At 45.8% G+C, this 26,928-nt stretch overlaps 1 protein-coding gene across 3 annotated transcripts in view; it reads left to right on the top strand.

The window, feature by feature from the left end:
• POLA2 (DNA polymerase alpha 2, accessory subunit) overlaps nt 1–26,928 on the top strand; it is a 70,398-nt gene that overhangs the window by 23,809 nt on the left and 19,661 nt on the right. For all 3 annotated transcript variants that reach the window (XM_073658572.1, XM_073658571.1, XM_073658570.1), the window contains exons 5-11: nt 36–93; nt 2,618–2,721; nt 5,278–5,474; nt 7,386–7,474; nt 13,788–13,943; nt 16,811–16,873; nt 24,664–24,706. In XM_073658572.1, coding sequence (XP_073514673.1) covers nt 36–93; nt 2,618–2,721; nt 5,278–5,474; nt 7,386–7,474; nt 13,788–13,943; nt 16,811–16,873; nt 24,664–24,706 — 710 coding nt within the window. The remainder of the gene's footprint in view (nt 1–35; nt 94–2,617; nt 2,722–5,277; nt 5,475–7,385; nt 7,475–13,787; nt 13,944–16,810; nt 16,874–24,663; nt 24,707–26,928) is intronic.

The following is a 26,928-nucleotide window of genomic DNA, read 5'->3' as shown; positions in this document are numbered from 1 at the left end:
ATTCTTAACTGTTTAATGGCTTTAACTTATCCAAGTATCGAAGTGGAGACCGAAGAGGAAAACTTATTGGATTCGTATACCACTCCTGCAAAAGTGAGTATCAGTAGTCTGTGGAGTTCGGTGGCACACCATTTTCACACTGTGTCCATTAATCCCATTATACAATAAACCAAAGTTGAAATCCGCCTGAAAAAGTGCCCTAAAAAGTTCACATGCATTTCTATGTGATAATGACTCGCTGTTCACATCTTCAGCCTCTTAATCGTCTTTTAACCTCTTCAGGTTTCAAAAAAGACAAATCGGGTTCAAAGAGGTGATCGGTCCATTCCTCTAGCATCTTCTTCCATCTTCCAAACCTATAACAAAGTAAAGAAGGTTATAGAGAGCCCAATAAGATAGATGGGAGACACTTGGCATTTTTTTTTAGAGTTTTAAAAACGGTGCATAAAAAAAACGCTGGAGTTTCCTGAAGGGGGTTAAAAAAACAAAAACAAAAAAAATCCAAAACTTGCCGAGTTCTTCTGAGTTTAGATGACATTTTATCCACATATCCTACAGAATTCTCATAACTGCATTTCAGCATTCATTATGAGAAAGCGAGATCTCATGCTTTCGCCTAATGAAGCACTGTCTGCATTGTTACTTGTCCGTTACCGATCATTACCAATTGCTAAATGCTGTCCTACTAATGCAGGCATAGATTCTTTAATCAAAAGTGCGAGTTCTCCTGATGGCGTCTGAGACTACAGGCTGACATGGAGGGATGTGGGATGCAGAATTGCATGCTGAGATTCCACAAACCCAAAGTTTCGTTCTGATTTCTGCTGGTGGGTCGGGTCTTTTGTAGGCTTCATACTCACCATTTTATTACTGTTTATTCACTTAATAGTAATAAAAATATGGGTGTGTTCTTTTTTTTTTTTTTTTAAAGTAAAAACATAAAGTGAAATCTATCTGATTGGGTTCTGTAATGATTTACAGTCAGTTTGGAAAAGTATATAGAAGCACAGATCTTTCCTCCAGTCTGATCATTGCAAGGCAGGAGAGAAGGCTATAGGTCCTGAACATCAGTCACCTCCCTGGAAGGAACTTCCAAATGTGGTAGTGTGTACATACTGTGCAGCATAGGGGTGTGTGTGTGTGTTGACGTAGCAGGGCTGTGTGTGCATGTACTATGTGTGCAGCAGTGATATGTTTGTGGTGTAATTCTTTATATCTATCTTTATCACGATAGATATATCTATATCTAACAGGAGGTAGGGCCCTGGGTGGCAGATATGTGTCACTGAGGGGGTTTGCCTCGGTAATATAAAATCTGTACCAGTAACACTAGGTTACTGAGGGAGTTTTCATTTGACTGGATTTTGGGTCCCAGATTTAGGAGCGACCAAAAGAGTCTGTGGGAAAGGTCGCTCTTATAATCCAGTCTGGGGTTTACAGGCCTAATAACAGCAGCTGGGTTAGCTCAGCAAGGTGATGTACAGGAGCTGAACGAACGTGTTTAATACTACTTGGGCTAATTCTGCATTGGAATACCGAGGTTGGTGCGGCTGCTACATTTACTTTGTTTCCTTGTGCTTGAAGGAAGGACTGTTTGTTATGCATTTGTACTGATGAAAGGAATGTTTGTTATTCACATGTACTGGAAAAAAATGCTGTTTTCGTTTTGGAGCTGTAAACCTTATGCTGTTTTGAGACACAGCTGCACTTGGTGTTTATATTCAAGTGGCTACAAGAGAACGGAAACACTACCATATTTATATTCATAATACACATGCTGCAGAGAAACACTAACAATAGATCTAATTCCTATCGATTCTATCCTAGTGCATTCAAATTAGTGCTATTAACCACCCCTCCATTTCTCTACATCTGGACAGGGAATTTTTAATTTGTATAAATAAATAAAAAAAATATATATATATATATTAGTACAGACCAAAAGTTTGGACACACCTACTCATTTAAAGATTTTTCTGTATTTTCATGACTATGAAAATTGTACATTCACACTGAAGGCATCAAAACTATGAATTAACACATGTGGAATTATATACTTAACAAAAAAGTGTGAAACAACTGAAAATACATCTTATATTCTAGGCTCTTCAAAGTAGCCACCTTTTGCTTTGATGACTGCTTTGCACACTCTTGGCATTCTCTTGATGAGTATATATATATATATATATATATATATATATATATATATATATATATATATATATATATATATATATATATATATATATATATATATATATATATATATATATATATATATATATATATATATATATATAAAAACCTGTGGTGAATCTAATAGCAAGGTGTGTTCCGTAATGTGGAAAATTAAATATATGCATTTTTGGTAATTTACCCTAAAAACCTGACTTAAACCATAGTTCCTCTAATAGTCTTCCTATTAAAGGGAATCTGTCGATAGGATCGAGCCTTCTAAGCAGTGCACAATTATGTTTACCCATCTACTCTGTTATCAGTTTTCTTTGCATAAATATTAGCATATTGCTTAATTTCAAGTGTATTGCTCAGTGTTGTATGGATTGCTATGATGACACCGCAGCCTTAGTCCTTAATTTCCCATCATTGTCTCCTCCAGGGATCTCAGAAACGCATTTTATCAACACCTGAGAATCCACAATCGAAGCGCGTTCCAAACCGGAGCCCCCATCTGCTCTTTTCTCCAGCTACGTTCTCACCCAGGTAGATCTTTGTCCTCCTTCTTTGTTTATGTAGTTTTAATTGGGAAATTCAGTCTTGGGGAGATGAAAAATTATTCTTTATAGTCATGCCGTCACTTTGTCCTTCCCTGCGCCCTAAATCAAGGAACAGGCCATGTTATCAGGGGGCTGGCTGCAGCTACTAGCAGCCAGCCTCCTCGTGTGACGAAACGTGCCAGAGGGAAGGGCACCAAGGAGCAGCACAGACGTCACACTGGATTTCAGGTACTGTGAGGATGGGAAAAAAACACCACTCATGTTATCCTAAGGCTGTGTGCCCACTATGCGTTCTTTAAGCATTTCCGCAGCGGGAATTCCGCTGCAGAAACACTTAAAAAACGCTTGGTAGAAGGTCTGCCATGTTCCCCAATGATATTTTGCGTAATCGCCGCCGTTGACTTGCATTGAATCGCATAATATCCACATGACTACATGTGCACATGCGGATATTAAGTGATTCAATGTGCGGATGGTACCCGGGTTTGGAAAAGAGGAGACTCTCCTCCAGACCCGGGTACCATAGTACCTGTAAAAAAAAGAATAAATATATACATTATACTCACCTTCTGATGGCCCCTGGTCTCCTCATCATTTAGTCATGTTACGGGTCACGCGACCGCTGACTAAATGACGTCATGGCAGGTCCTTTTACACAACTGCGAGACACCGGGGAGACCGGACGCATCGGATAAGCACACCGGGGGCCATCAGAAGGTGAGTATAATTTTTATTTTTTACCATTCTTTCGGTCACACTATATAAATCCATGCCGGTTGGATGGATTTATATAGTGTGACCAAGTTGTCAAGCACTTTCCAAGTGATGCTAAAATCGCTTGAAAAGCGCTTGACAACCCGCATGCTGAAATGCAAGTGAAGAACGCTTCACATCCGCATGTCCCTGGCAGGAAAAACGCATGTACAATCCGCATGTACAATCCGCATGCGTTTTTTTTCTGCCAGGGAGATGCAGAAACGCTCAGGAAAAATCCGGAGCATTTCTGCATCGTGGGTACTTAGCCCTAATAGTTCATGAAGGGATGACCATTAGAATAATTTTTTTATCTCCCTGGAGTACTCCTTTAAAATCAGTGGGGTGCACTTCTATGACCAAATACCAAACTGACTTGAAGGGAATCTGACGCCAGGTTTTTGTCACCTAATCTGAAAGCAGCATAATGTAGATTGGCATTGTCCTGAGGAAGGAGTCAGATGGACTCTGAAACGCGTTGGAAAATAAACCACTCTACTTTTACTCTGATATCCTGTCTTGGATTTTATTGAAAAGCCGCAGCGCAGAGTAAATCCACCTTGCCTGGTAATTCAGCATAATGTAGAGTCAGACACCCTGATTCTGTGATATGTCACTTTCTGGGCTGCTTTCTGTATTTTTGATTATAGGTTTTATCAGCAGGAGATTATCACTAGAGGACTAGTAAACCTGCTGCCATGTTGTCCTCCATATTCATCATCTCTGTATAACCCCGCCCACCCACCACTGATTGGCAGCTTTCTGCCTGTGCACAGTGTGCTTAGAAAGCAGCCAATCGGTGATGTGGGCGGGGTTATACTGACCTCAGCATTCAGAGAACTGCTAGATCTGTAACAGAGAAAACAGGGATATTATGGAAACTGCAGCAAGCAGCCCAGTAAGTGACACATGGCTGGAATCAGCATTTCCGCCCCTACGTCACACTGCTCTCAGATTACAGAGCAAAAACCTGCTGACTTTAAAATCTAATAAAAATTCTCAGATAAAAAAAAAAAAAAAAATTGCAGTGTCATTGTGCCAAATCTTGCAGGGTGTCTTGATGCATCCTTCCTTATGGCGGTATGCTGTTAATCGGTTTAACCATTTCTTTGATACAATTATCATGAGAGAACTTTCATTCCTTATTTCCTGATGCACTTGAATTCTGTCTGTTTGCTAGAAAAATGGAATAATTGACCTTAAAGCCCTGGTTTGCTTGACACAATGACTGATCAAATTTTGGATTAAAATATTTGTGTAACCTAAGAAAGACAAAAAGGGTGGGGGAGGAGAAAAAAGCAGATTTTAGGATTCAACATGTTGATAAATTTAGTGCATTGTCAGACTGTCTGATTTATGTTTCCACGCCCTAAATATGCCCCGTAATGTTTATTATTAATGCTTTGTCTTGATATATTTGGTCGGTGCAACATAACTTCCGTTTCATAATAACAATTGCCAACGTATATAAATGATCACCCTGAACTTTAGGAAGACATTTCCATTTATTTCCAGGAGGAGCGACAGAGGAAAGGCACAATGCAGAATTCTAATTAAAACATTCCAGAATTGCTATTTAATTGTTGAATGCAACAATTTATTAAACGGGAATAGAAGTCCCTTTTTAAGACAAATGGTGTATAGCACACAATAAAACCGGGATGGTGAACGATGCGTGAATTCCTGAGTTTGCATATTGCGACATATTTGTTATGATGGTTGGATTTTGTGCAGCTTTCTAGACATGTTGGACATGTTTCTAATTCCCTTTTTTCCTTTTCTGCATTAGTGCCACCCCATCACAGAAGTATAGCTCTCGCTCCAACCGTGGTGAAGTGGTGACGTCTTTCGGGGACATACAAGGAACATCATGGAGTGGTGGAAATGGCAAGTATACAAAAGTAGAGCCCATAACCCTGCCAGAGGAGGAGGCGCTGACTAAATCCTACAAGTACATGTTTCAGAAGTTGACGGACATCCGAGAAGGTAAGTATTAATGTGGAAGTTGTTCATCTATTGCATCAATAACTTTCTATGAATAGTCTGCATCTTATTTGACCAACTTGGTAGTATCTGGCCATGGGCGTGATGTCCACAGACCATGATGAGCCCCAACTGGTCAAGTAACATGCATGTTGTTCTAGTATGAGGAGAGGAGCACTGTCGCGTGTCTGGCGGTTACTTATATACATATCTGCACTTTTGGTGGCTGCTTGAGATTACCATAAGAGGGTTGTTAGGTTGTGCTGTAGTCACTAGTGTCTGCTTATAGAAGCCTTTATTATTGGTCTCAGTGCAAAATACTACTTAAGGAGTTTTCTAGTTTCAGAAAAACCCTTGTCCCTAGTAAATTATGCTTTACTTGCCCTCCCCAGGTCTAACTATGAGTTGCCACAGCTTCTCCCGGTGTCTGTTATTATCTGCAGCTCTGACATCATGTTGCCAACACTGCGGGCAACAGGGGAGCTCAGTGGCTCTTGCTGTCATCTTGGCTAGAGCCGCTGATCTCAGTTATTTTTCTGCAGCACTGTTGACATGATGTAAGCGCTGCAGACAATAACATACTGGCAGCAGCGGTGAACACTCTGCACTGGAGCTGGGGAAGGGGAGTCTCGTGCGAGGGAATGCCCATATTTTTTGTTCCTGGGTCAGTTTCATGTGAAATCCAAGAAGTTGTGGAGAGCGCAGCAGCCACACTGCATGGAGAATAATTCCAGAAACGTCGTCATGTGGTGGCAGGCCGGGCTTTTGCGCAGCCCTGCGGTATGGGGGCGGCAGGCTGGGCTTTTGCGCAGCCCTGCGGTATGGGGGCGGCAGGCTGGGCTTTTGCGCAGCCCTGCGGTATGGGGGCGGCAGGCTGGGCTTTTGCGCAGCCCTGCGGTATGGGGGCGGCAGGCTGGGCTTTTGCGCAGCCCTGCGGTATGGGGGCGGCAGGCTGGGCTTTTGCGCAGCCCTGCGGTATGGGGGCGGCAGGCTGGGCTTTTGCGCAGCCCTGCGGTATGGGGGCGGCAGGCTGGGCTTTTGCGCAGCCCTGCGGTATGGGGGCGGCAGGCTGGGCTTTTGCGCAGCCCTGCGGTATGGGGGCGGCAGGCTGGGCTTTTGCGCAGCCCTGCGGTATGGGGGCGGCAGGCTGGGCTTTTGCGCAGCCCTGCGGTATGGGGGCGGCAGGCTGGGCTTTTGCGCAGCCCTGCGGTATGGGGGCGGCAGGCTGGGCTTTTGCGCAGCCCTGCGGTATGGGGGCGGCAGGCTGGGCTTTTGCGCAGCCCTGCGGTATGGGGGCGGCAGGCTGGGCTTTTGCGCAGCCCTGCGGTATGGGGGCGGCAGGCTGGGCTTTTGCGCAGCCCTGCGGTATGGGGGCGGCAGGCTGGGCTTTTGCGCAGCCCTGCGGTATGGGGGCGGCAGGCTGGGCTTTTGCGCAGCCCTGCGGTATGGGGGCGGCAGGCTGGGCTTTTGCGCAGCCCTGCGGTATGGGGGCGGCAGGCTGGGCTTTTGCGCAGCCCTGCGGTATGGGGGCGGCAGGCTGGGCTTTTGCGCAGCCCTGCGGTATGGGGGCGGCAGGCTGGGCTTTTGCGCAGCCCTGCGGTATGGGGGCGGCAGGCTGGGCTTTTGCGCAGCCCTGCGGTATGGGGGCGGCAGGCTGGGCTTTTGCGCAGCCCTGCGGTATGGGGGCGGCAGGCTGGGCTTTTGCGCAGCCCTGCGGTATGGGGGCGGCAGGCTGGGCTTTTGCGCAGCCCTGCGGTATGGGGGCGGCAGGCTGGGCTTTTGCGCAGCCCTGCGGTATGGGGGCGGCAGGCGGGGCTTTTGCGCAGCTCTTCAGCTTCCTGCATTTGGCTTTTCAGTTATTATTTAAGGAAACCTCCAACACTCACTGTTTTCTACTTGTCTTCTCCCAAATAGCCGTGGGCAGTAAAATCGAAGAGCTCGGCGAAGCCCTGAAGAATCATTTCCACATTGAAGAATTTACATCTGTCTCTTTTCCAGCTCAAGTAAGTTTGTGCGGCTGCATTACCTACCGAGTACAGCCAAAAGCAAACTGTATTTTTACTGCACTTAACAGCAATGTGTTACAATAAATAACTTCATTAGTTTGCACTGATCATAGGTCAAGTTCACATCTGGCTTTCCTTCCATTCCCTCCTTCCACCTCCCCTTATTTCTCTTGTACATGATTATATATATATATATATATATATATATATATATTATAATATATTTTTCAGCAGCAGATGGAAGGAAGGGAGACACAGTCATTACTAGTGGGTAGGCGGAGCCCACATAGGATAGAACACCTCAGATTAAAAAAGAGTGTTGTCCGGCCCCTCCAGCTTGGGCTCCTCCTACTCCAGCTCTCCAGTCTAAAATTTGAGGTCACAGAGGATGGTCGCTGCTGGAAGCAGCTCCTCAGAAATTTTTTTTATTTTTATCGGACAGAGACTTGGACCCCCGTGGTCTTGAGGTCTCAGGGGTCTCAGCGCTGCTGGACCCCCACCCCTCCCTTGGCGGATCTGCATTACCCTTTGAGAGAGGTCCCTGCAGAACCCTGCCGGCCCCGGGGGATGAGGGATGCTTCCCTGGCGGGGACGCAAACCGCGCATCTGGGGTCACTGCGTTCTCCGCCCTGGGGGGAAGCTTGGGCACAGCGCCACAAATCCCTGGGGATCCCTGTGGCGCTCAGCTGGGTGAGTACTCAGCATGTTAATGTGTTTTGAGTGCTTCAGCGGCTGCTGCGGCAGCCGCTGCTACATGACTTGTGTTTTTTTGTCCGCAGGTGGATGCCTGCAGGACATGGAAGCGGGGCAGGAGCGGAGGAGTCGCGCGCGCTTTTTTTGAAGCCGGCGGGGGGCGTGGCTTCGCGCCTTCCCTGTCTTTCGCGGGCAGGAAGCGCTCTGAGCGCGCATTTTCTCCTGCCCCTCCTCTTCCGGCTTCTCTCTCCTCACAGCGCGGCGGCCATTACTGAACGGCTTCCATCGGGCTCCTCACTCTCCTCTCCTCCCGACAGACCGAAGGAACACTGCACCGCGGCCAGCTGGGTGAGTCGCTTCTGCCTGTCAGGGCAGAAGCTTAACCCCTCACCCCCTCAGCGCAGGGCACCTTTCTGAGGCACAATAAGGTGGCAGACTGTGCTGTCCTGCAGCTATTACCTCATATAGAGGTCCCTTTTTTGTCTGGGGCTCGCACATCCTTTTCTTTTCACAGAGTTTGTGGGGAGTCTGCGACATTAACCCCTTATTAGGCGGTTATCCCTTAATTGGGGGTCAGCTGGGGTAGCTCTCTCTTTAAGAGCTTTAACCCTTCAGCTTTCTTTTAAGAAACCACACTGTCCTACTTACTGACAGGTTTAACCTGCCATATACTGTGTGAGGGCATGTCAGATCAGGGTCCAGGAGGTGCGGACCGTCTCCCAGGTCCGCTACAGGATCAGTCTCGCGTGTCTGACACGCAGGAGTCCTCGACGGCGTCAAGCGCAGCGGTCGGGGGTTTCGGTGATGGGGCAGTGGTCAAAATGGAGGCCCTCACTCGTTCTATTGATGGCCTGTCTGACCTTCTAGGTTATTGGGTGTCAGCTAGATCCTCTCATGGCAGGAAGCGCCACAGGCCGGTACTGCCCTCCCCGCGCAGCGACTCGGAGATCTCTGTTATGGAGGGTTCCCCTTCAAGCTCAGATGGGGAGATGTCCGATTCGGATAAGGAGGATCGGCAGGGGCACTCTGCCTCTTTTTTGGGCCGTGCAGAGGCTTTTATTGGAGCCATGAGGGAGGCGTTAGTTTCCGGAGGAGGTAACTAGACGTCCTGGTAAGTCGGCCCGGATGTTTCAGGAGTCGCATAGGTCGCGCTTGGCATTACCATCTCTGTATGAGCTTAATGGGGCAGTGGAGAAGGAACGCCTGTGTCCAGATAAACGTTTTCAGGGAACACGGTTTTTTGAGGCACTGTATCCGTGTTCCACGGAGTTGATTGATAATTGGATTCCTTCTCCTGAAGTGGATGTCCCTTTATCCCAGCTTAGCAAATCCTCATTACTGCCTGTTAAAGGGAAGGCGAGTCTGCAGGATCCGCTGGACAGAAAAACGGAGATGGCGGCGAAATCCATCTACGAGGCCGCGGGTCATGGATTCAGAGCGGTGCTAGGATCCATGTGTGCTTGTAAAGCTTCCCTAAGCTGGTTGGACCGTCTGCGGACGGCGTGGCAGGATGGATCCCCGCTATCCGAGGTAGATGGGCTTTTCAAGTTGGTGGAGGATGCGGCCCGATATGGCAGTGATGCAGGTTTGGATACCGCGTCACTGCTGTCCAGGGCGCAATCCTCAGCGGTCACAGTCAGAAGAGCACTGTGGCTCAGACAGTGGACCGGGGACGCGGTTTCCAAGCAAGGTTTGCTATCTTTAGCTTACAAGGGTGGTCAGTTATTTGGATCTGACCTCACGGAGCTGATTGTCAAGGCAAAGGCAAAAGAAGCGGCCTTACCACAGCGAAGAACTGTGGCTTCTGCGTCGGGCAGGCCTAGTGCCGGTGGTAGTCGGCGGCCCTTTCGGTCCAGGGGACGGTCCGGTCATCCCTCTTGGGGATCGGGTCGTCCCTCTTTTTCAGGAAAAAAGGCTTCTCAGAAATCCCGCACTCCCTGGAAACAGAGCTTCCGTCAAGACAAGCGGGAAGCTGACAAAAAGCCCGCTAAGGCGGATTGACGCCAGGTTTTCACTCGAGGGCTCTCGAGTGGGGGGTCGCCTGCTCCAATTCGAATCGACTTGGGCGTCCCGCGTTTCGGACGCCTGGGTGACGCGGGTTGTGTCAGCAGGCTACTTCATAGAGTTTCTTTCTCGACCCCCGGACAGGTTTTGCCGATCTCGTATTCCGTCAGAGCCCGAGCTAGTTGCCGCTCTACGGCAGGAGGTCGATTCCCTTCTGCTGAAGGGTGTGGTGGTACCGGTTCCGCCGGAGGATCGGGGAAGAGGGTTTTATTCAAACCTCTTTGTGGTCCCCAAAAAGGAGGACAAATTTCGCCCCATTCTGGATCTCAAAAGATTGAATCGGCATGTCCGCACCCGGAAATTCCGCATGGAGTCGCTTCGCTCGGTTGTGGCGGCCCTGTCGCAGAACGACTTTTTGGTGTCAATCGACATTCGCGACGCTTATTTGCATGTTCCCGTCGGAAGGGCCCACCAACGCTTCCTTCGTTTTGCCATAGGTCAGGACCATTTCCAGTTTGTGGCCCTACCATTCGGGTTGGCCTCGGCGCCCAGAGTTTTTACAAAAATTCTGGCACCTCTCATGGCGATCCTTCGAAGACAGGGGGTTACGGTTCTTCCCTACCTAGACGACCTTTTGATTGTGGCGTCCTCAAAGGAGGAGGCGGTGACGGCTCACAATCTATCCCTTCAGCTCCTGGAGGACTTCGGGTGGCTGGTCAATTGGAAGAAGTCGTCTCTGGAACCGTCGCAGTCAATCCTGTTTTTGGGGATGCATTTCGACACGGTACGAGCAGTGGTGTCCCTGCCTCCAGACAAGCAAGCAAGTCTTCTTCGACATGTACAGGTTATGAAGTCTTCGACAGCAATGTCCCTTCGAAGGTGTATGCGCCTTTTGGGTTTGATGGTGGCGTCAATGGAGGCACTTCCGTTTGCCCAATTTCATTACAGGACTCTCCAAATGCTCATTCTGAACCGTTGGGATCGATCACAGGCTTCGCTGGATCGCAGTGTCATCATCTCCCACAGGGTGCGAGAGTCTCTAGAATGGTGGTTACGTCCGGAAGCGTTATCCCTGGGGAAGTCCTTCCTCCTTCCGAGGTGGTCGGTCATAACCACCGATGCCAGCCTGTCAGGCTGGGGGGGTGTCTGGAACGATCTCTGGATTCAGGGAGTTTGGTCGTCGGAAGAGTCTGTCCTGCCGATCAACATCCTGGAATTGAGGGCGATTTTCCTTTGCCTCCAACACTGGACGGTCCCTTTAAACGGTCTGCCAGTCCGAGTGCAGACAGACAACGCGACGGCGGTCGCGTATATCAACCATCAAGGTGGAACGAGGAGCTCCAGGCTCATGATGGAAGTGTCTCGGATCCTGGTATGGGCCGAGGCCAAGGTGCCAGCCATCTCTGCGATTCACATTCCGGGAGTTCAGAATATCACGGCGGACTTCCTCAGTCGCGAGAAGGTGGATCCCGGAGAATGGAGTCTTCACCCAGAAATTTTTGCACAGCTGTGCTCCCGTTGGGGAACTCCTCAAGTGGATTTGATGGCATCAAGGTTCAACACCAAGTTACCGACGTTCATGTCCAGGTACAAGGACCCGAAGGCTGTGGCGGTGGATGCTCTGGTGGCTCCGTGGGACCAATTCGAGCTAATCTATGCGTTCCCGCCGATATCCTTACTTCCTCTGGTGTTGCGTCGGATCAGACTGGAAAGAGTCCCGGCTATGTTAGTAGCCCCAGACTGGCCAAGGAGGACGTGGTTCTCGACGCTGGTGTCGCTTCTGGCTGCGCCTGCACTTCCTCTTCGCCCGGACCTGTTAACCCAAGGGCCCGTTCGTCATCCGGACCTGAAGTCTCTGCGTTTGACGGCGTGGCTCTTGAGACCGAAATCTTGACTCGTCAAGGTTTTTCAGCCGAAGTCATTGCCACTCTGCGAGCTGCCAGGGGTCCTGCCACTACTAGGATCTATCACAAGACTTGGGAGGCCTTCTTTTCATGGTGTTCGGGTTCTTCAAGGAACTCGAGGATTTTTTCCATTCCCAATTTGTTGGCCTTTTTGCAGTATGGCCTGGACAAGGGTTTGGCAGTTAGCACTCTGAGGGGTCAGGTTTCTGCTTTGTCCTTGCTGTTTCGGAAGGCTATCGCCTCGCGTAGGGACGTTCGTTCCTTTTTTCGCGGGGTAACCCGTCAGTTTCCGCCGCGGAAGGCGCTTGTGTCCCCTTGGCGGCTCAATCTGGTCTTGGAGGCTCTTCAACATGGGCCTTTTGAGCCTATGGACTCCGTTAGCCTTTCTTTGCTTTCTTGGAAGGTTGCCTTTTTAGTGGCAGTCACCTCTTTGAGAAGGGTTTCTGAACTGGCGGCTCTTTCTTGCTCGCCTCCTTTTCTGGAGTTTCTCTCGGATCGTGTGGTGCTTCGCACACGGGGCGACTTTCTACCTAAGGTGGTGTCACAATTTCATGTTAACCAGGATATTGTGTTGCCCTCGCTCTGTCCGGAACCGAGGAATGCGAAGGAACGGGCCTTGCACTCATTGGATTTAGTGCGGGCTTTGAAGTTCTATTTGTCTATTACTCAAGGTTTTCGGAAATCGGACTCTCTGTTTGTGATTCCAGCAGGTCGTCGGCGTGGTCAACGAGCTTCCAAGGACACTATAGCTCGATGGATTCGGTCGGCCATTTTAGAGGCTTACCGACTCAAGGGCGAATCTTGTCCAATTAAGATTCGAGCTCACTCCACAAGAGCTGTGGGTTCATCGTGGGCTTTTCATCAAGGGGCCTCGGCAGCTCAACTCTGCCGGGCGGCTATCTGGCGCTCCGTCCACACTTTTACAAAGTTTTATAAGGTGGACGTCAGTGTTTCCGCTGATGCAGCCTTAGGACGTAGGGTCCTGCAGGCGGCTGTAGTTTAAGTTATCGTTAACTTGTATTTAGCGCTAGTTGCGCATTTTTCTAGGTTGTTGGGATTCTGCCTCTGTTGGTTTTTTTCCCACCCTTAATTTTTGGACTGCTTTGGGACGTCCCACTAGTAATGACTGTCTCCCTTCCTTCCATCTGCTGCTGAAAGACGGATTTTGGTAAGACCTTACCTGTAAAATCCTTTTCAGCGAAGGAAGGAAGGGAGACACAGCTCCCTCCCATGGCAGAAGTGTGGTGTTGTGTTTTCAGATGCAGCGTGACCCTTCTCTGATAGCGATTATCTGGGCTGAGGTCGGCGCGCTAAGGCTCTGTTCCAGCATTGCCAGCTCATCGCAGTGGTCAGGTCCAGTGAGTAGTACCTGGGACTGTGTGGTTTTTCTGTTATATGCATAACCTGTCTCTTGTTTTTTCTCTGAAGTTCTTCAGAAGGGGTTATGTTGCTCCGCTGGTGATATTTGCTCTTCCTTAGCTTGTGTACGGACTGGAGAGCTGGAGTAGGAGGAGCCCAAGCTGGAGGGGCCGGACAACACTCTTTTTTAATCTGAGGTGTTCTATCCTATGTGGGCTCCGCCTACCCACTAGTAATGACTGTGTCTCCCTTCCTTCCTTCTCTGAAAAGGATTTTACAGGTAAGGTCTTACCAAAATCCGTCTTTAACACTCACATTTCCAGTTTGATTTTTTTCTTTCCTGCCTTTAGGAGACTGTGACTGTGCTAGGACAGATCGGTTGTGACAGCAATGGGAAGTTGAACTCCAAATCTGTTATTCTTGAGGGGGATCGGGAGCATTCGTCGGGGATGCAGGTTCCTGTGGACTTGTCAGAGTTAAAGGACTATTCACTGTTTCCTGGACAGGTATTGATCATCATTTTGCAAGCTATATTTCTACAATATACTGTTTTTATTTATTTTTAGAGCACCATTAATTCCATGGTGCTGTACGTGTGCACTGTTAACCCCTTTAAAGCCCATGACGTACTAATACACGTCTGTGCTTTAAGAGCCTGACCCGTATTAGTACGTCATCGCGATCGCGCGCGCACACAGGCTGTGCGGGCGCGATCGCCGCCGGGTGTCAGCTGATTGTCACAGCTGACACCCGGTACTATGTGCAGGGAGCGGTCCCGCACCGCTCCTGGGACATTAACCCCCGCAATGCTGCGATCGAAGTCGATCGCAGCATTGCGGTGGCAAGGGAAGGTGATCGGTATACTCACCTCCTCTTCCGGCCTCCAGCGCGGTCTGCCGCGGCTTCCCGGGTGTTGCCATGATGACCCGATGTCGTCATGACAACATCCGGGTCACCAGGCAGCAGGAACATTGTTTGGTCATGCGCAGTGCACGACCAAACAATGTTCTCACTGTGCAGCGCTGACTGCCTGCATGGCACAGGGATGGTGCTCCATCCCTATGTTATGCAGGCGATCAGAATAAAAAAAGTTAAAGTCCCAGAGTGGGACAAAGTAAAAAAGTGTAAAAACTCTCAAAGTGAAAAAAAAAAAAAAATTGTAAAAATATAAAAAAAAAAATAAAATAAAAAAAAAAAAAAATAATCCACCAAAAATAAAAATATAATGTACCCATCAATAAAGATTATGAAAAAAAAGCAAACAAACAATAAAAGTACACATATTTGGTATCGCCGCATCCGGAACGACCTGACCTATAAAACTGTCCCACTAGTTAACCCCTTCAGTGAACACGGTAAAAAAAAAAAAAAAACAAAGCAAAAAACGATGCTTTATCATCATACCGTCAAACAAAAAATGGAATAACACTCGATCAAAAAGACGAATATAAATAAAAATAGTACCGCTGAAAACGTCATCTTGTCCCGCAAAAAACAAGCCACCATACAAAAAATTATAGCTTTCAGAATAAAGCGATGCAAAAAAATATTTTTTTCTATAAAATAGCTTTTATGTGTAAAAGCGCCAAAACATAGAAAAACTATATAAATGTGGTACCGTTGTAAACATACTGACCCGAAGAATAAAGCTACCTTATCAATTTTACCACACGCGGAACAGAATAAAAACAAAAAACAAAAAAACAATTCCTGAATTGGTGGTTTTTGTTTGTTCTGCCTCCCAAAAATCGGAATAGAAAGCGATCAAAAAATGTCACGTGCCTGAAAATGGCACTAATAAAAACGTCAACTCATCCCGCAAAAAACAAGCCATCACATGACGGTCTGCCAAAATATGGAAAAATTATAGCTCTCAAAATATGGCGATGCAAAAACTAGATTTTACAAAAAATGCGTCTTTTAGTGTGTGACAGCTGTCAGTCATAAAAACCCCATATGATTCTGGTATCACTGTAATCGCACCGACCCGAAGAATAAAGTCGTCTAATCACTTATACCACACGAGGAACGGCGTAAAAAATAAACTCTCGGGTTAGGGTTGTGCTAGGGTTAGGGCTGGGATTGGGGTTGGGATTTTTTCAAAAGTAAGAAACAAATATGGCGACTAGTGTTGACCGCAAGTGCTCGCTACTTGAGTTTGCATCGGGTGCTCTGGTATGCATTGAGTATCGTGGGTATTTGAGTGACATGCTCGAGTCTCCGCCCCATATGCTTCGCGGCCAAAAAAACTTTGCAGGGATTGCCTGCCATGCACGAGCGATCCCCACATGTATTTTTTTGGGTGTCTAATAACCGTGAAACATGCGGGGCAGGGACTCGCGCATGTCACTGAAGCAAACGCAGTACATGGTGCATACCTGAGTACCCGATGCAAACTCAAGTAGCGAGCACTTGCGCTCAAGAGTAATGACAACTTATTCAATATGATGACCTAATGTTATCAAATTCTGTGTCGTACCTCTGGGTTCAAAATGTTCACTATACCCCTTGATAAAATCCTTGAGGGGTCTAGTTTCCAAAATGGGGTCACTTGTGGGGGGTTTCCACCGTTTAGGCACACAGGGGCTCTCCAAACGCGACATGGTTTCCGCTAACAAATTGAATGGAAAATCGGCTCAAATTGTTAGCGGACACCATGCGTTTGGAGAGCCCCTGCGTACCTAAACATTGGAGCTCCCCCACAAGTGACCCCATTTTGGAAACTAGACCCCCCAAGGCACCTATCTAGATGCATAGTGAGCACTTGGAATCCCCAGGTGCTTCACAAATTGATTCGTAAAAATGAAAAAGTGGGAAAAAAAACACTTTTATTTTTACGGATTAATTTGTGAGAAATCGCTGGTCAACTTTTAACCCTTATAGCTCCATAACAAAAAAAAATTTTGGTTCCAAAATTGTGCTGATGTAAAGTAGACATGTGGGAAATGTTATTTATTAACTATTTTGTGTGACATATCTCTTTGATTTAAGGGCATAAAAATTCAAATTTTGAAAATTGCAAAATTTTCACAATTTTTGCCAAATTTCCGTTTTTTTCACAAATAAACGCAAGTGATATCGAAGAAATTTTACCACTATCATGAAGTATATGTCACGAAAAAACAATCTCAGAATCAGGGGGATCCTTTGAAGCGTTCCAGAGTAATTACCTCATAAAGTGACAGTGGTCAGAATTGTAAAAATTGGCCTGGTCATTAACGTGCAAACCACCTTGGGTTGTAAAGGGGTTAATCTTATGTGTTGCATTGCCACAGAAAGGGGATTGTGGGCAGACGCTAAAATTCTAAGCTATATTTGCTGTTTGATAAATATCTCTTGTCTGCGGCTGTCACAAGCCTGTCTCTTCTTTCAGGTTGTAGTAATGGAAGGGACTAACAGCACCGGAAGAAAGTTTGTTGCATCAAAGCTGTATGAGGTCTGTGCATCCGATTTTATTTTATTTTTTTTCATCTCATTGAATTGCAATGATTATGGGTGAAGATAAAGCCTTCACATATAAAGGTCACTACATCTTAAGGCTATGTATGCATGTTCAGGATTTGATTGCAGAAATTTCTGCAAGGTCTCTGCGTCCAAAACAAGGTGTTCTAATGCCGCACTTTTGCTGTCGGTACATGTGAATCCACCGCATGTAATGACGTTTCAATTGGTCAAAATGTGCAGCGGAGACTAGCTTGTCCTCTACAGAAATTTACATGCTGCGGGTGAGTTTGGGTACGTGCCCACAATCAGGAGCTGCTGCGGTCTTGACGCTGTATAAACACGCAGCTTCAAACCCGCAGTGTCCAGATGTTACAGCATAGTAGATGGGATCTCTCGAAACCCCATGTCCATTATGCGTGTATCTGAGGCTGCGGATCACCCGCGGACACTGACAAGTGGCGCGTCTTTCAGGACCGTAGCATGTCAAATTCTCTTGCGGGGTCGTTAGTCTCCGCAACAGAAATTTGACCACTAGAATGTATTGAATGCGGTAAATCAGCATGGTTCAGTGAACACATGCGGATTTACCTGTGTTCAATAGAACGCAGCGTGTTGGACGCAGCAAAAATATGCTGTGTCCAAAGCACTGCTACATCCGGATCGTGAGCACATAGCCTAAAATTAAACAAAAATGGCGTGGGCTACCGCGTCATTTTCATAACTAGGGAAAGCCGACCGCTGGGAGCTGATGTTAGTAGCTGGGGAAAGGGCCATTATCCAAAAAATGTTCCCTAGCTTATAACAGCCCAAAGCTGTTTGCTTATCCTTTACTGGCTAGATTACAAGGGGACCCCAGAAATAAATTGACGTAGGGTCCCCCTATAAAATCGAACTAGAAAAGGCTAAACAGACAGCTGCGGGCTGATATTAATAGCCAGTGAAGGGGCCATGGATCCTGGCCCCCTCCGAGGCTAATAATATCTCTCAGCAGCCCCAGAACTGGCGCATCCATAAGATGTGCCAAATCTGGCGCTTGGCCTCCGCTCTTCCCACTGCCATGTAGTGGTGGCGAGTGGGTAATAGGGTTGGTGTTCATGTCAGCCTTGTATTGGCGGCGGCTGACATGCAGCCCAGGTTAGTAATGGAGGGTGTCTATAAGACGCCCCCATTACTAACCCCGTAGTAAGGTTTTTGACATTGTTTCAAATAAAGACATGGCTAATAAAATTCCACACGGTTTTAATCTTTTATTTAACAATAAAAAAACACCATATACTCACCTAACGCCCAATCACTGAAGCCCTCGTCTCCTGTAAGAAACGAAAAATAAAAAAAAAACAACATCCCTCACCTGTCCGACGTCATGACGTAATCCCAGTGTTCTACGACGATCCGGGTCACTTCTGCAGGAGTCACACCAGCAATCGCTGATGTGATTGCTGTAGAAGACAGCACTACACTGTGTTCCAAATTATTATACAAACAATATTTTCTCAAATTTTCCCAAATTACCTATATGAATTGCAGTCATTGTAATTTTCCAGTCAAATAACGATTAGAGTACAATTGAAAGGTTTTTGTACAAACTGCCTATGATAACAGTATATTTTTAAAAAACTAAAAAAAACTCAAACTGCACTCAAAATGCATGTTCCAAATTATTATGCACAGCAGAGTTTTCAACCTTTTCATTTTAATAAAGAATAAAAAATGGTCAGTTTTGAAATTATAAGCATTAGCAGGTTATTACAAACTGAAATCAAACAGTTTTCAACTCAAAACTTTATTCTAGGTGATGTTACATTTGCACATAGGACCCCTTGTTCGAAAGGAGCTTCTGAACTCTCTCATCCATTGAATTTGTCAGGTTTTGGATGGTTTCTGCTTCAATTGTTTTGCATGAGGACAGAATACCCTCCCAGAGCTGTTGCTTAGATGTGAACTGCCTCCCGCCATCATAGACACTCCTTTTGATGATGCTCCAGAGGTTCTCAATGGGGTTGAGGTCAGGGGAGCATGGGTGCCACACCATAAGTTTGTCCCCTTTTATGCCCATAGCAGCCAGAGATGCAGATGTGTTATGTGCAGCATGAGACGGGGCATTATCATGCGCATTATCAATCGCGCTCCTGTCAGTGTACAGCGTGCTGCCGGGTGATCGGATCGCCGTGGGACATCTGGGTGATGGCAGACAGGTGAGAATAAAGTGTTTTTTTATTTTAATATTGATTTATTTTCCCTTCCCCCATGATAGCACACCTGAGAGAGGATCCGCCCTTCAAGGACAGGAAACCATCTGAAATATAAGGGCGGCACCTCTCCCTCGCTTCAGTTGGTTTCCTGTCCTTGATAGGAAGCCTCATGGAATATCAGGCGGCTGCCATAGGACCAATAGCCATGATACCTTTAGTGGTGAGAAAGATCAGGAAGGATCAAGCGAGAGTGATACTCATAGCCCCCTTCTGGCCAAAAAGACCATGGTTCTCCCTGTTGAGGATGATGTCACAGTCAGACCCATGGATCCTACTGGAAACCCCGGACCTTCTAGCTCAGGGACCAGTATTCCATTCTCAAGTGAAGGGTTTCCACTTAGCAGCATGGAATTTGAGAGGGCAATATTGAGGAGCAAAGGGTTTTCATCAGGGTTAGTGTCTACCCTGTTAAAAAGTAGGAAACCTATAACCACCAAGATCTATGGTAGAACGTGGAGGAAGTTTTTGCAGTTCCTGGGGAAACCGTTAAGCCAAAAACCTCCATTTAATTCAATACTGGAGTTTTTACAGAAGAGGTTTGAGTTTGGCCTAGCTACCAGTACACTTAAGGTCCAGGTTTCTGCCTTAGGTGCGTTATATAACCATAACCTCGCAGCAAATAAATGGGTTACAAGATTCATTAAATCTTGCGGTAGATCTAGGCCAGTATCCATTCCCAAAGTTCCTCCATGGGACCTAAATTTAGTACTTGACGCACTAACCATGGAGCCCTTTGAACCAGTTCAGGGCTTGTCAGCAAAATATATAACGCTCAAAACTATTATTTTGGTAGCTCTAACATCAGCCCGTAGGGTAAGTGATCTACAGGCCCTGTCCATAAATCCTCCATATACGCAAATATTTGAGGATAGAATAGTTTTGAGACCTGATCCAGCCTACCTTCCTAAGGTTGCACTAAAATTTCATAGATCTCAGGAGATTGTTCTGCCCTCCTTTTGTAACAGCCCAAAGAACTCAAGGGAACAAAAGTTTCATAATCTTGATGTCAGAAGGGCTATGTTGCAATACATGGAAGTCACTAGCCAGTGGAGGCGTAGTCAGTCCTTGTTCGTAGACTTCCAGGGGAGTAGGAAGGGGTATGGGGTAACAAAAGCCACAATAGCCAGATGGATTAGGGAGGCCATTTGTTTAGCTTACTCTTCAAGTAACACCCCGATTCCTGACGGCATCAAGGCTCACTCCACCAGGGCTATGGCTACCTCCTGGGCAGAGAAAGCAGAGGTATCGATAGATCAAATCTGTAAGGCCACTACATGGTCGTCACCATCTACCTTTTTCAAACACTACCGTTTGGATCTATCCTGCCTGTCTGACTTGACCTTTGGTAGAAGGGTGCTACAGGCGGTGGTCCCTCCCTAAGGTGTTTATTTCTCCAAAATTCTCTCAGGTGTGCTGTCATGGGGGAAGGGAAAACACCAAGGTTACTTACCGGTAGCCGGTTTTTCCAGAGCCCATGACAGCACCCGTATATTCCCCTCCCTTTTTCTCTCACCCTCGGGTGTGCACGTGTGTTGGGTGCTATGTGATATGGTGTTGGATTTTGTTTATAACTCCTGTTTTACTGAGGTCCTCTCAATGCTCTGTAACCAACTGAAGCGAGGAAGAGGCGCCGCCCTTTTATTTCAGATGGTTTCCTGTCCTTGAAGGGCGGATCCTCTCTCAGGTGTGCTGTCATGGGCTCTGGAAAAACCGGCTACCGGTAAGTAACCTTGGTGTTTTTACTTCTCCCCTCAGCTGCGCTTGCTCCTGCTATTGTCAGCGGGAGTGGCCGTCAGATGATGGGAGGAGTAGTCTCCCGAGGGAAATTCTTTGTGCGTTTTTGACTCCTTGACTTGAATTAAGTCAGTCAAATACGCAGCAAATCCACGAATATTTTTAGACCTGTGTTTTTGCTGCGGATTTGACTGACTCAATTCAAGTCTATGGGTGAGAAATGCACAAAGAATTGACATACTGCAGATTTAACCGTAATGACAATCCTGACAGGAAAACTCCTGATCATGTGCACAGCACATCAGGATTGTCATTGCATTAGCTGGCACACGGGTTACCTAGTGCAGTTCTGCGCGGAAAAAAACACCGCTTAGGCTGTGTGCCCACGTAACATTTTTCAAGCGTATATGCTGCGGAATTTCCGCAGCGTAAACGCATGAAAAACGCATGTATATCCGCACCCCATGTTCCCCAATGGGATTCCGCAAGTTCTATGCACATGCTGCGGATTTTTCCGCAGCGTTTATGCCGCGTTCAAAAATCCGCAGCATGTCATTTAATTTTGCGTTTCCGCAAGCGGAATTGCCTTTGTCCAATGCATAAAAAACGCAAGGCAATTCCGCATGTGGAAAATGCGTGATAAACGCGCGAAAAATGCGCGATAAACGCGTGCGGAATTCCGCATGCGTTTTTCCGGGAGAGGACTTGCATTTATGCAGCAGAAATTTTCTGCTTCATAAATGCAACGTGGGCACATAGCCTAAGACTGATTTCCCCAGATGTTCCCAGAGCACATTGGATGAAAATGCACTGAAAGATGTCGCGTCTGCTCCCCTGGCGTTATACTATATTACTGTCAGGAGCGTGATGGGGTATCTCTGAGGGGAGTCTAAAAATAATGTTGGCATATTCTTTTGCATGATTATGGGGGCTTAATAGCACCAGAAAAAAACCCTCTATTATTATCTATTTTTTTCACAAGTGCACCCTTCCCTCATGAAGGAAATATAGTTTCAGCCTAGATTTGCTACTGAATAATATTTTGAAAGCACCACACCAGTTTCACCGCCAAAGTAGAATCAGTAGTGCATGTTACCTGCCGCTAGTCTAATTCTCACCGTCCGGCCGGGTCTCCCCCTCCTAAAAATAATAAAAATATTACACTAATAAATATACATTTTTATGTAAAATATAAAGATTATCAAAAAAGTACACATTGGGTTGTTCCGGACGCGGCGATACCAAATCTATAAAAGTCTCACACTAGTTAACCCCTTAAGTGAACGTCGGGGAAAAAAAAACACCAAAAAAAGTAGCAAACTATGGTTTATCATACCACTGGGAAAAAGTGGAATAAAACGCGATCAAAAAGACTAATATAAATAAAAATGGTACCGCTGAAACTGTCATCTTGTGCTGCAAAAAACAAGCCGCCATACAGCTCCATCAGCCGTAAAATAAGTTATAGCTCTCAGAATAAAACGATGCAAAAATAATTTTTTTATTTTTTTTAGAAAAAAATAAATTGTGTAAAAGGGCCAAAACATAAACTATAGGGAAATGTGGTATCGCTGTAATTGCATCAACCCGAAGAATAAAGCTGTCTAATCACTTATACCGCACGAGGAACGGCATAAAAAATAAAAATAAAACTAATTCTTCACCTGTTTTTTTTTTTTTTTTTTCATTCTGCCTCCCAAAGATTGCAGTAAAGCTCAGCGCACATTTATCCTGCACTCTACGCTGAGCACTTACACCGGAGTTTCCGTGTAAATCTCTGAAATACGTGATTCGGACTGAACCCTCGGTGGAAGATTCCCTATAATGAGGCAGATGGAGGAGGCCCTGTGGAAGCTGTCTGGCCTTTGATCCGGCGGTGTCCATCTTTTTAGGCATGCATAAAAGCGTGGTCCGCCATAGTTTTGTGTGCTTCTGAAAAGGACACTGCGGAACAGAGGCCAGATGGAGTCCAGAGTAACTCTGCTGCCCAATTATAGTGAATGGATCCCTCCGGGGTTTCATCTGAATCATGTCGCGCAGAGATTTAGATGGAAACCCCAAAGTAGGTGCTCAGCGTTGAGCGCAGGATAAATGAGATCCCAAACGTTATGTAAAGCTTCAACTCAATCCATAAGAAAAAAAGCAAGTCCCCACTCGGGTCCATAATCTGTTAACAGAAATATAGGGGGCTTCCACCTTACTGGTAGCACAAAGGCTCTGGAAAAGCGAAATGGCCCTTGCCCTCCTAAAGAAAGTCAGCGATTCTGCGCTCCCAAATCCAAATGCTCTCCTCCCTTCTGAGCCCCATTTAGCATCCACATGTTTGGCAGAGGTATAATTTCCAAAATGGGGTCACTTGAGGGGGTATTCTGCTCTTCTAGCACGCAGGGGCTCTGTATAGATAGTCCGCAAATATTCTAGGAAAATCTGTGCTCCAGGAGGCAAAAAGCGCTCCATCTCTCCAGAGTCTCGCCGTGTGGCTAAGCAGTACTGCACAGCCACGTATGGGGTATTTCTACATTCAGCAGAAATTGTGGGAAAAATTTTGTTGCCATTTTTACCTGTTTCCCCTTGTGAAAATGTAAAATCTGGGGCCAAAACTTTTTGTGGTAAAAATGTAATTATTTTTTCTTCACTGCCCAATGGTTCTAAAATTCTGTAACCCACCCGTCGTATCAATATGATCACTGTACCCCTAGATGAATTCATTGAGAGGAGTAGTTTGTAAAATGACGTCGCCTATGGGGGATTCCCTGTTATGACACCTCAGGGGCTCTGCCAATGTGACATGGCACCGTCAAACCATTCAAACAAAATCTGACCTCCAATATGGGGCTTTTTTACTTCTGAGCTTTGCACTATGCCTCAAAAGTAGTTTTCCCGCACATGGTGTATTGGCACATTCAGGAGAAATTGCAGAACAAATTTTGTGGTCCATTTTCTCCTGATACCATTGTGAAAATAAAAAAAAATAAAAATTGGGTCTTAAGTAAAAGTTTTGTGAAAAAAAAGTTAAATGTTAATTTTTGCCTTCAACATTGCTTCAGTTCCTGTGAAGCACCTGAAGGGTTAATAAAGTTCTTGAATGTGGTTTTGAGCACCTTGAGGGGTGCAGTTTTTAGAATGGTGTCACCTTTGGGTATTTTCTGTCATAAAGACCTCTCAAAGTGACTTCAAATGTGATGTGGTCCCTAAAAAAATGGTTTTGTAAATTTTAATGGAAAAATGAGAAATCGCTGGTCAACTTTTAACCCTTATAGCTCCCTAACAAAAAAAATCATGTTTCAAAAATTGTGCTAATGTAAAGTAGACATGTGAGAAATGTTATTTATTAACTATTGTGTGTGACACATCTCTCCGGTTTAAGGGCTTAAGAATTAAAAATCAGAAAATGTGTGAAATTTAAAAAATTTTTTTTATTTCCACGAACTCAAGAAATTGAAGAAATGTTACCACTATCATGAAGTACAATGTCACGAAAAAAACAATCTCAGAATCAGGGGGATCTGTTGAAGCGTTCCAGAGTTATTACCTTATAAAGTGACAGTGGTCAGAATTAAAAAAAAATAAATAAATAAATAAAAAATTTGGCCTGGTCATTAACCTCCAAAGTGGCTCGGTCCTTAGGGGGTTACTTTTGCAGTTGAGATGTTGATCTCGCAATTGACACAAGGGATCATTGTTTTGTTACCTCAGCACTGCATACTATTTAGTTATGAAGTCGTCATATAATATATATATTTTTATGTGTCTTTGTAGAAAACTATAGCTAATTTTCCATTTTATTTTTTTCTAGGGAGTCCCACTTCCCCACTACCAACCAAATATTGATTCTGAAGGTAAGTCCTAAGAATTGTTCTGCATACAGTGGTATTAATAATGGAGAACCTTAGCCAGGAGGGACGGTATATTTACCTAGGTTAACTATAGGTTAAGATTGTACATTTTAGTCTTAAGGCGCAAAAAAAAAAAAAACTTTCTGCCCCCATGGATGGATTGAAGTGTAAGGGCACAGTCAGACGGCTGTATAACACGGACGATGATCGCAATGCTTGGACTGGCCATTGGCTATCCTGACCGGAGCCTGACAGCATGTATTTCTATGCAGCTGTCATGCTCCGGTCAGGATAGCCGATGGCCAGTCCGAGCATTACGAGTCATCCGTGTTATACGGCTGCCTGACTGCTCCCAAATTCTCCATCTTTTTATGTTGTCCTGGTCTAAATATTGTCAGTCCAGTCGCCTCTATACACTTTACATTTCTCTGCATAATGTACAGGGCCAACTCAGAGCAAGTACTCAGATGTTTTAATTGATTTGATTGGTCAGAAAAATGTCTGGAAATTAGGAACCCTTTTGTGTGGGACTGATGTTATGGTGACAACTTCGTCTAATGTGTTTACAAATGTCCTGTACCCCCCCGACTGCAGAGGTTGCAGGAAAGCGGATTGGGCATGTTGGCTTTTCTCATGTCCATTCCTTACTGCTCAGGAGAGGTGGCTGGCTGCAGCTCATTTCCTTCTTTAAGCTAGGGCCAAGCGTGCCTGAATATGGGAAGGTTGGTAGAAGCTATCTAAGGCCGAGATTATACCAGCCGATCTGCTGCTCCATGTTTGACGAGAGAGGAGAGGGGGATATTGAGCACACCGCGCCTTGCAATCCAAATGCTGGAGGTTGAAATCCGTATGGAGGGTGCCAGTCCCAAAGTGAGGATCAGCCAAGTAGTTAAATTGTGAGAAGGAAGATAGTCAGCACATCCATCCGACAATAGGTAAAATGTATCAAAAATTTATTAGGAAATCTTAAAAAAAAAAAATAGATTCCAAGGATATAAAAACCTGATGCGTTTCTGACATCCAAGCACCTTAGTCATTGGATGACAACTTTTACAGTGACCATACAGTGGGTACGGAAAGTATTCAGACCCCTTTAAATTTTTCACTCTTTGTTTCATTGCAGCCATTTGGTAAATTCTAAAAGGTTCATCTTTTTTTCTCATTAAAGTACACTCTGCACCCCATCTTGACTGAAAAAAACCATAAATGTAGAAAGTTTTGCAAATTTATTAAAAAAGAAAATCTGAAATATCACATGGTCATAAGTATTCAGACCCTTTGTCAGTATTGAGTAGAAGCACCCTTTTGAGCTAGTACAGCCATGAGTCTTCTTGGGAATGATGCAACAAGTTTTTCACACCTGGATTTGGGGATCCTCTGCCATTCTTCCTTGCAGATCCTCTCTAGTTCCATCAGGTTGGATGGTGAAGGTTGGTGGACAGCCATTTTCAGGTCACTCCAGAGATGCTCAATTGGGCTTAGGTCAGGGCTCTGGCTGGGCCAGTCAAGAATGGTCACAGAGTTGTTCTGAAGCCACTCCTTTGTTATTTTAGCTGTGTTCTTAGGGTCATTGTCTTGTTGGAAGGTGAACTTTCGGCCAAGTCTGAGATCCAGAGCACTATAGAAGAGGTTTTCATCCAGGATATCTCTGTACTTGGCCGCATTCATGTTTCCTTCAGTTGCAACCAGTCGTCCTGTCCCTGCAGCTGAAAAACACCCCCATTGCATGATGCTGCCACCACCATGTTTCACTGTTAGGATTGTGTTGGACAGGTGATGAGCAGTGCCTGGTTTTCTCCACACATACCGCTTAGAATTATCACCAAAAAGTTCTATCTTTGTCTCATCAGACCAGAGAATCTTATTTCTCATAGTCTGGGAGTCCTTCATGTGTTTTTGAGCAAACTCTATGCGGGCTTTCATATGTCTTGCACTGAGGAGAGGCTTCAGTCGGGCCACGCTGCCATAAAGTGTGCCTGGTGACTGGTGGAGGGCTGCAGTGATAGTTGACTTTATGGAACTTTCTCCCATCTCCCTACTGCATCTCTGGAGCTCAGCCACAGTGATCTTGGGGTTCTTCTTTACCTCTCTCACCAAGGCTGTTTTCCCACAATTGCTCCGTTTGGCTGGACGGCCAGGTCTAGGAACACTTCTGGTGGTCCCAAACTTCTTCCATTTAAGGATTATGGAGGCCACTGTGCTCTTAGGAACCTTGAGTAATGCAC

The sequence above is a fragment of the Phyllobates terribilis genome, unplaced genomic scaffold (genome assembly GCF_046119375.1).
Source record: "Phyllobates terribilis strain yellow unplaced genomic scaffold, ASM4611937v1 Scaffold_13__5_contigs__length_258822181, whole genome shotgun sequence".
Lineage (NCBI taxonomy): Eukaryota > Metazoa > Chordata > Amphibia > Anura > Dendrobatidae > Phyllobates > Phyllobates terribilis.
This window is presented reverse-complemented; position numbering and strand designations above follow the sequence as displayed.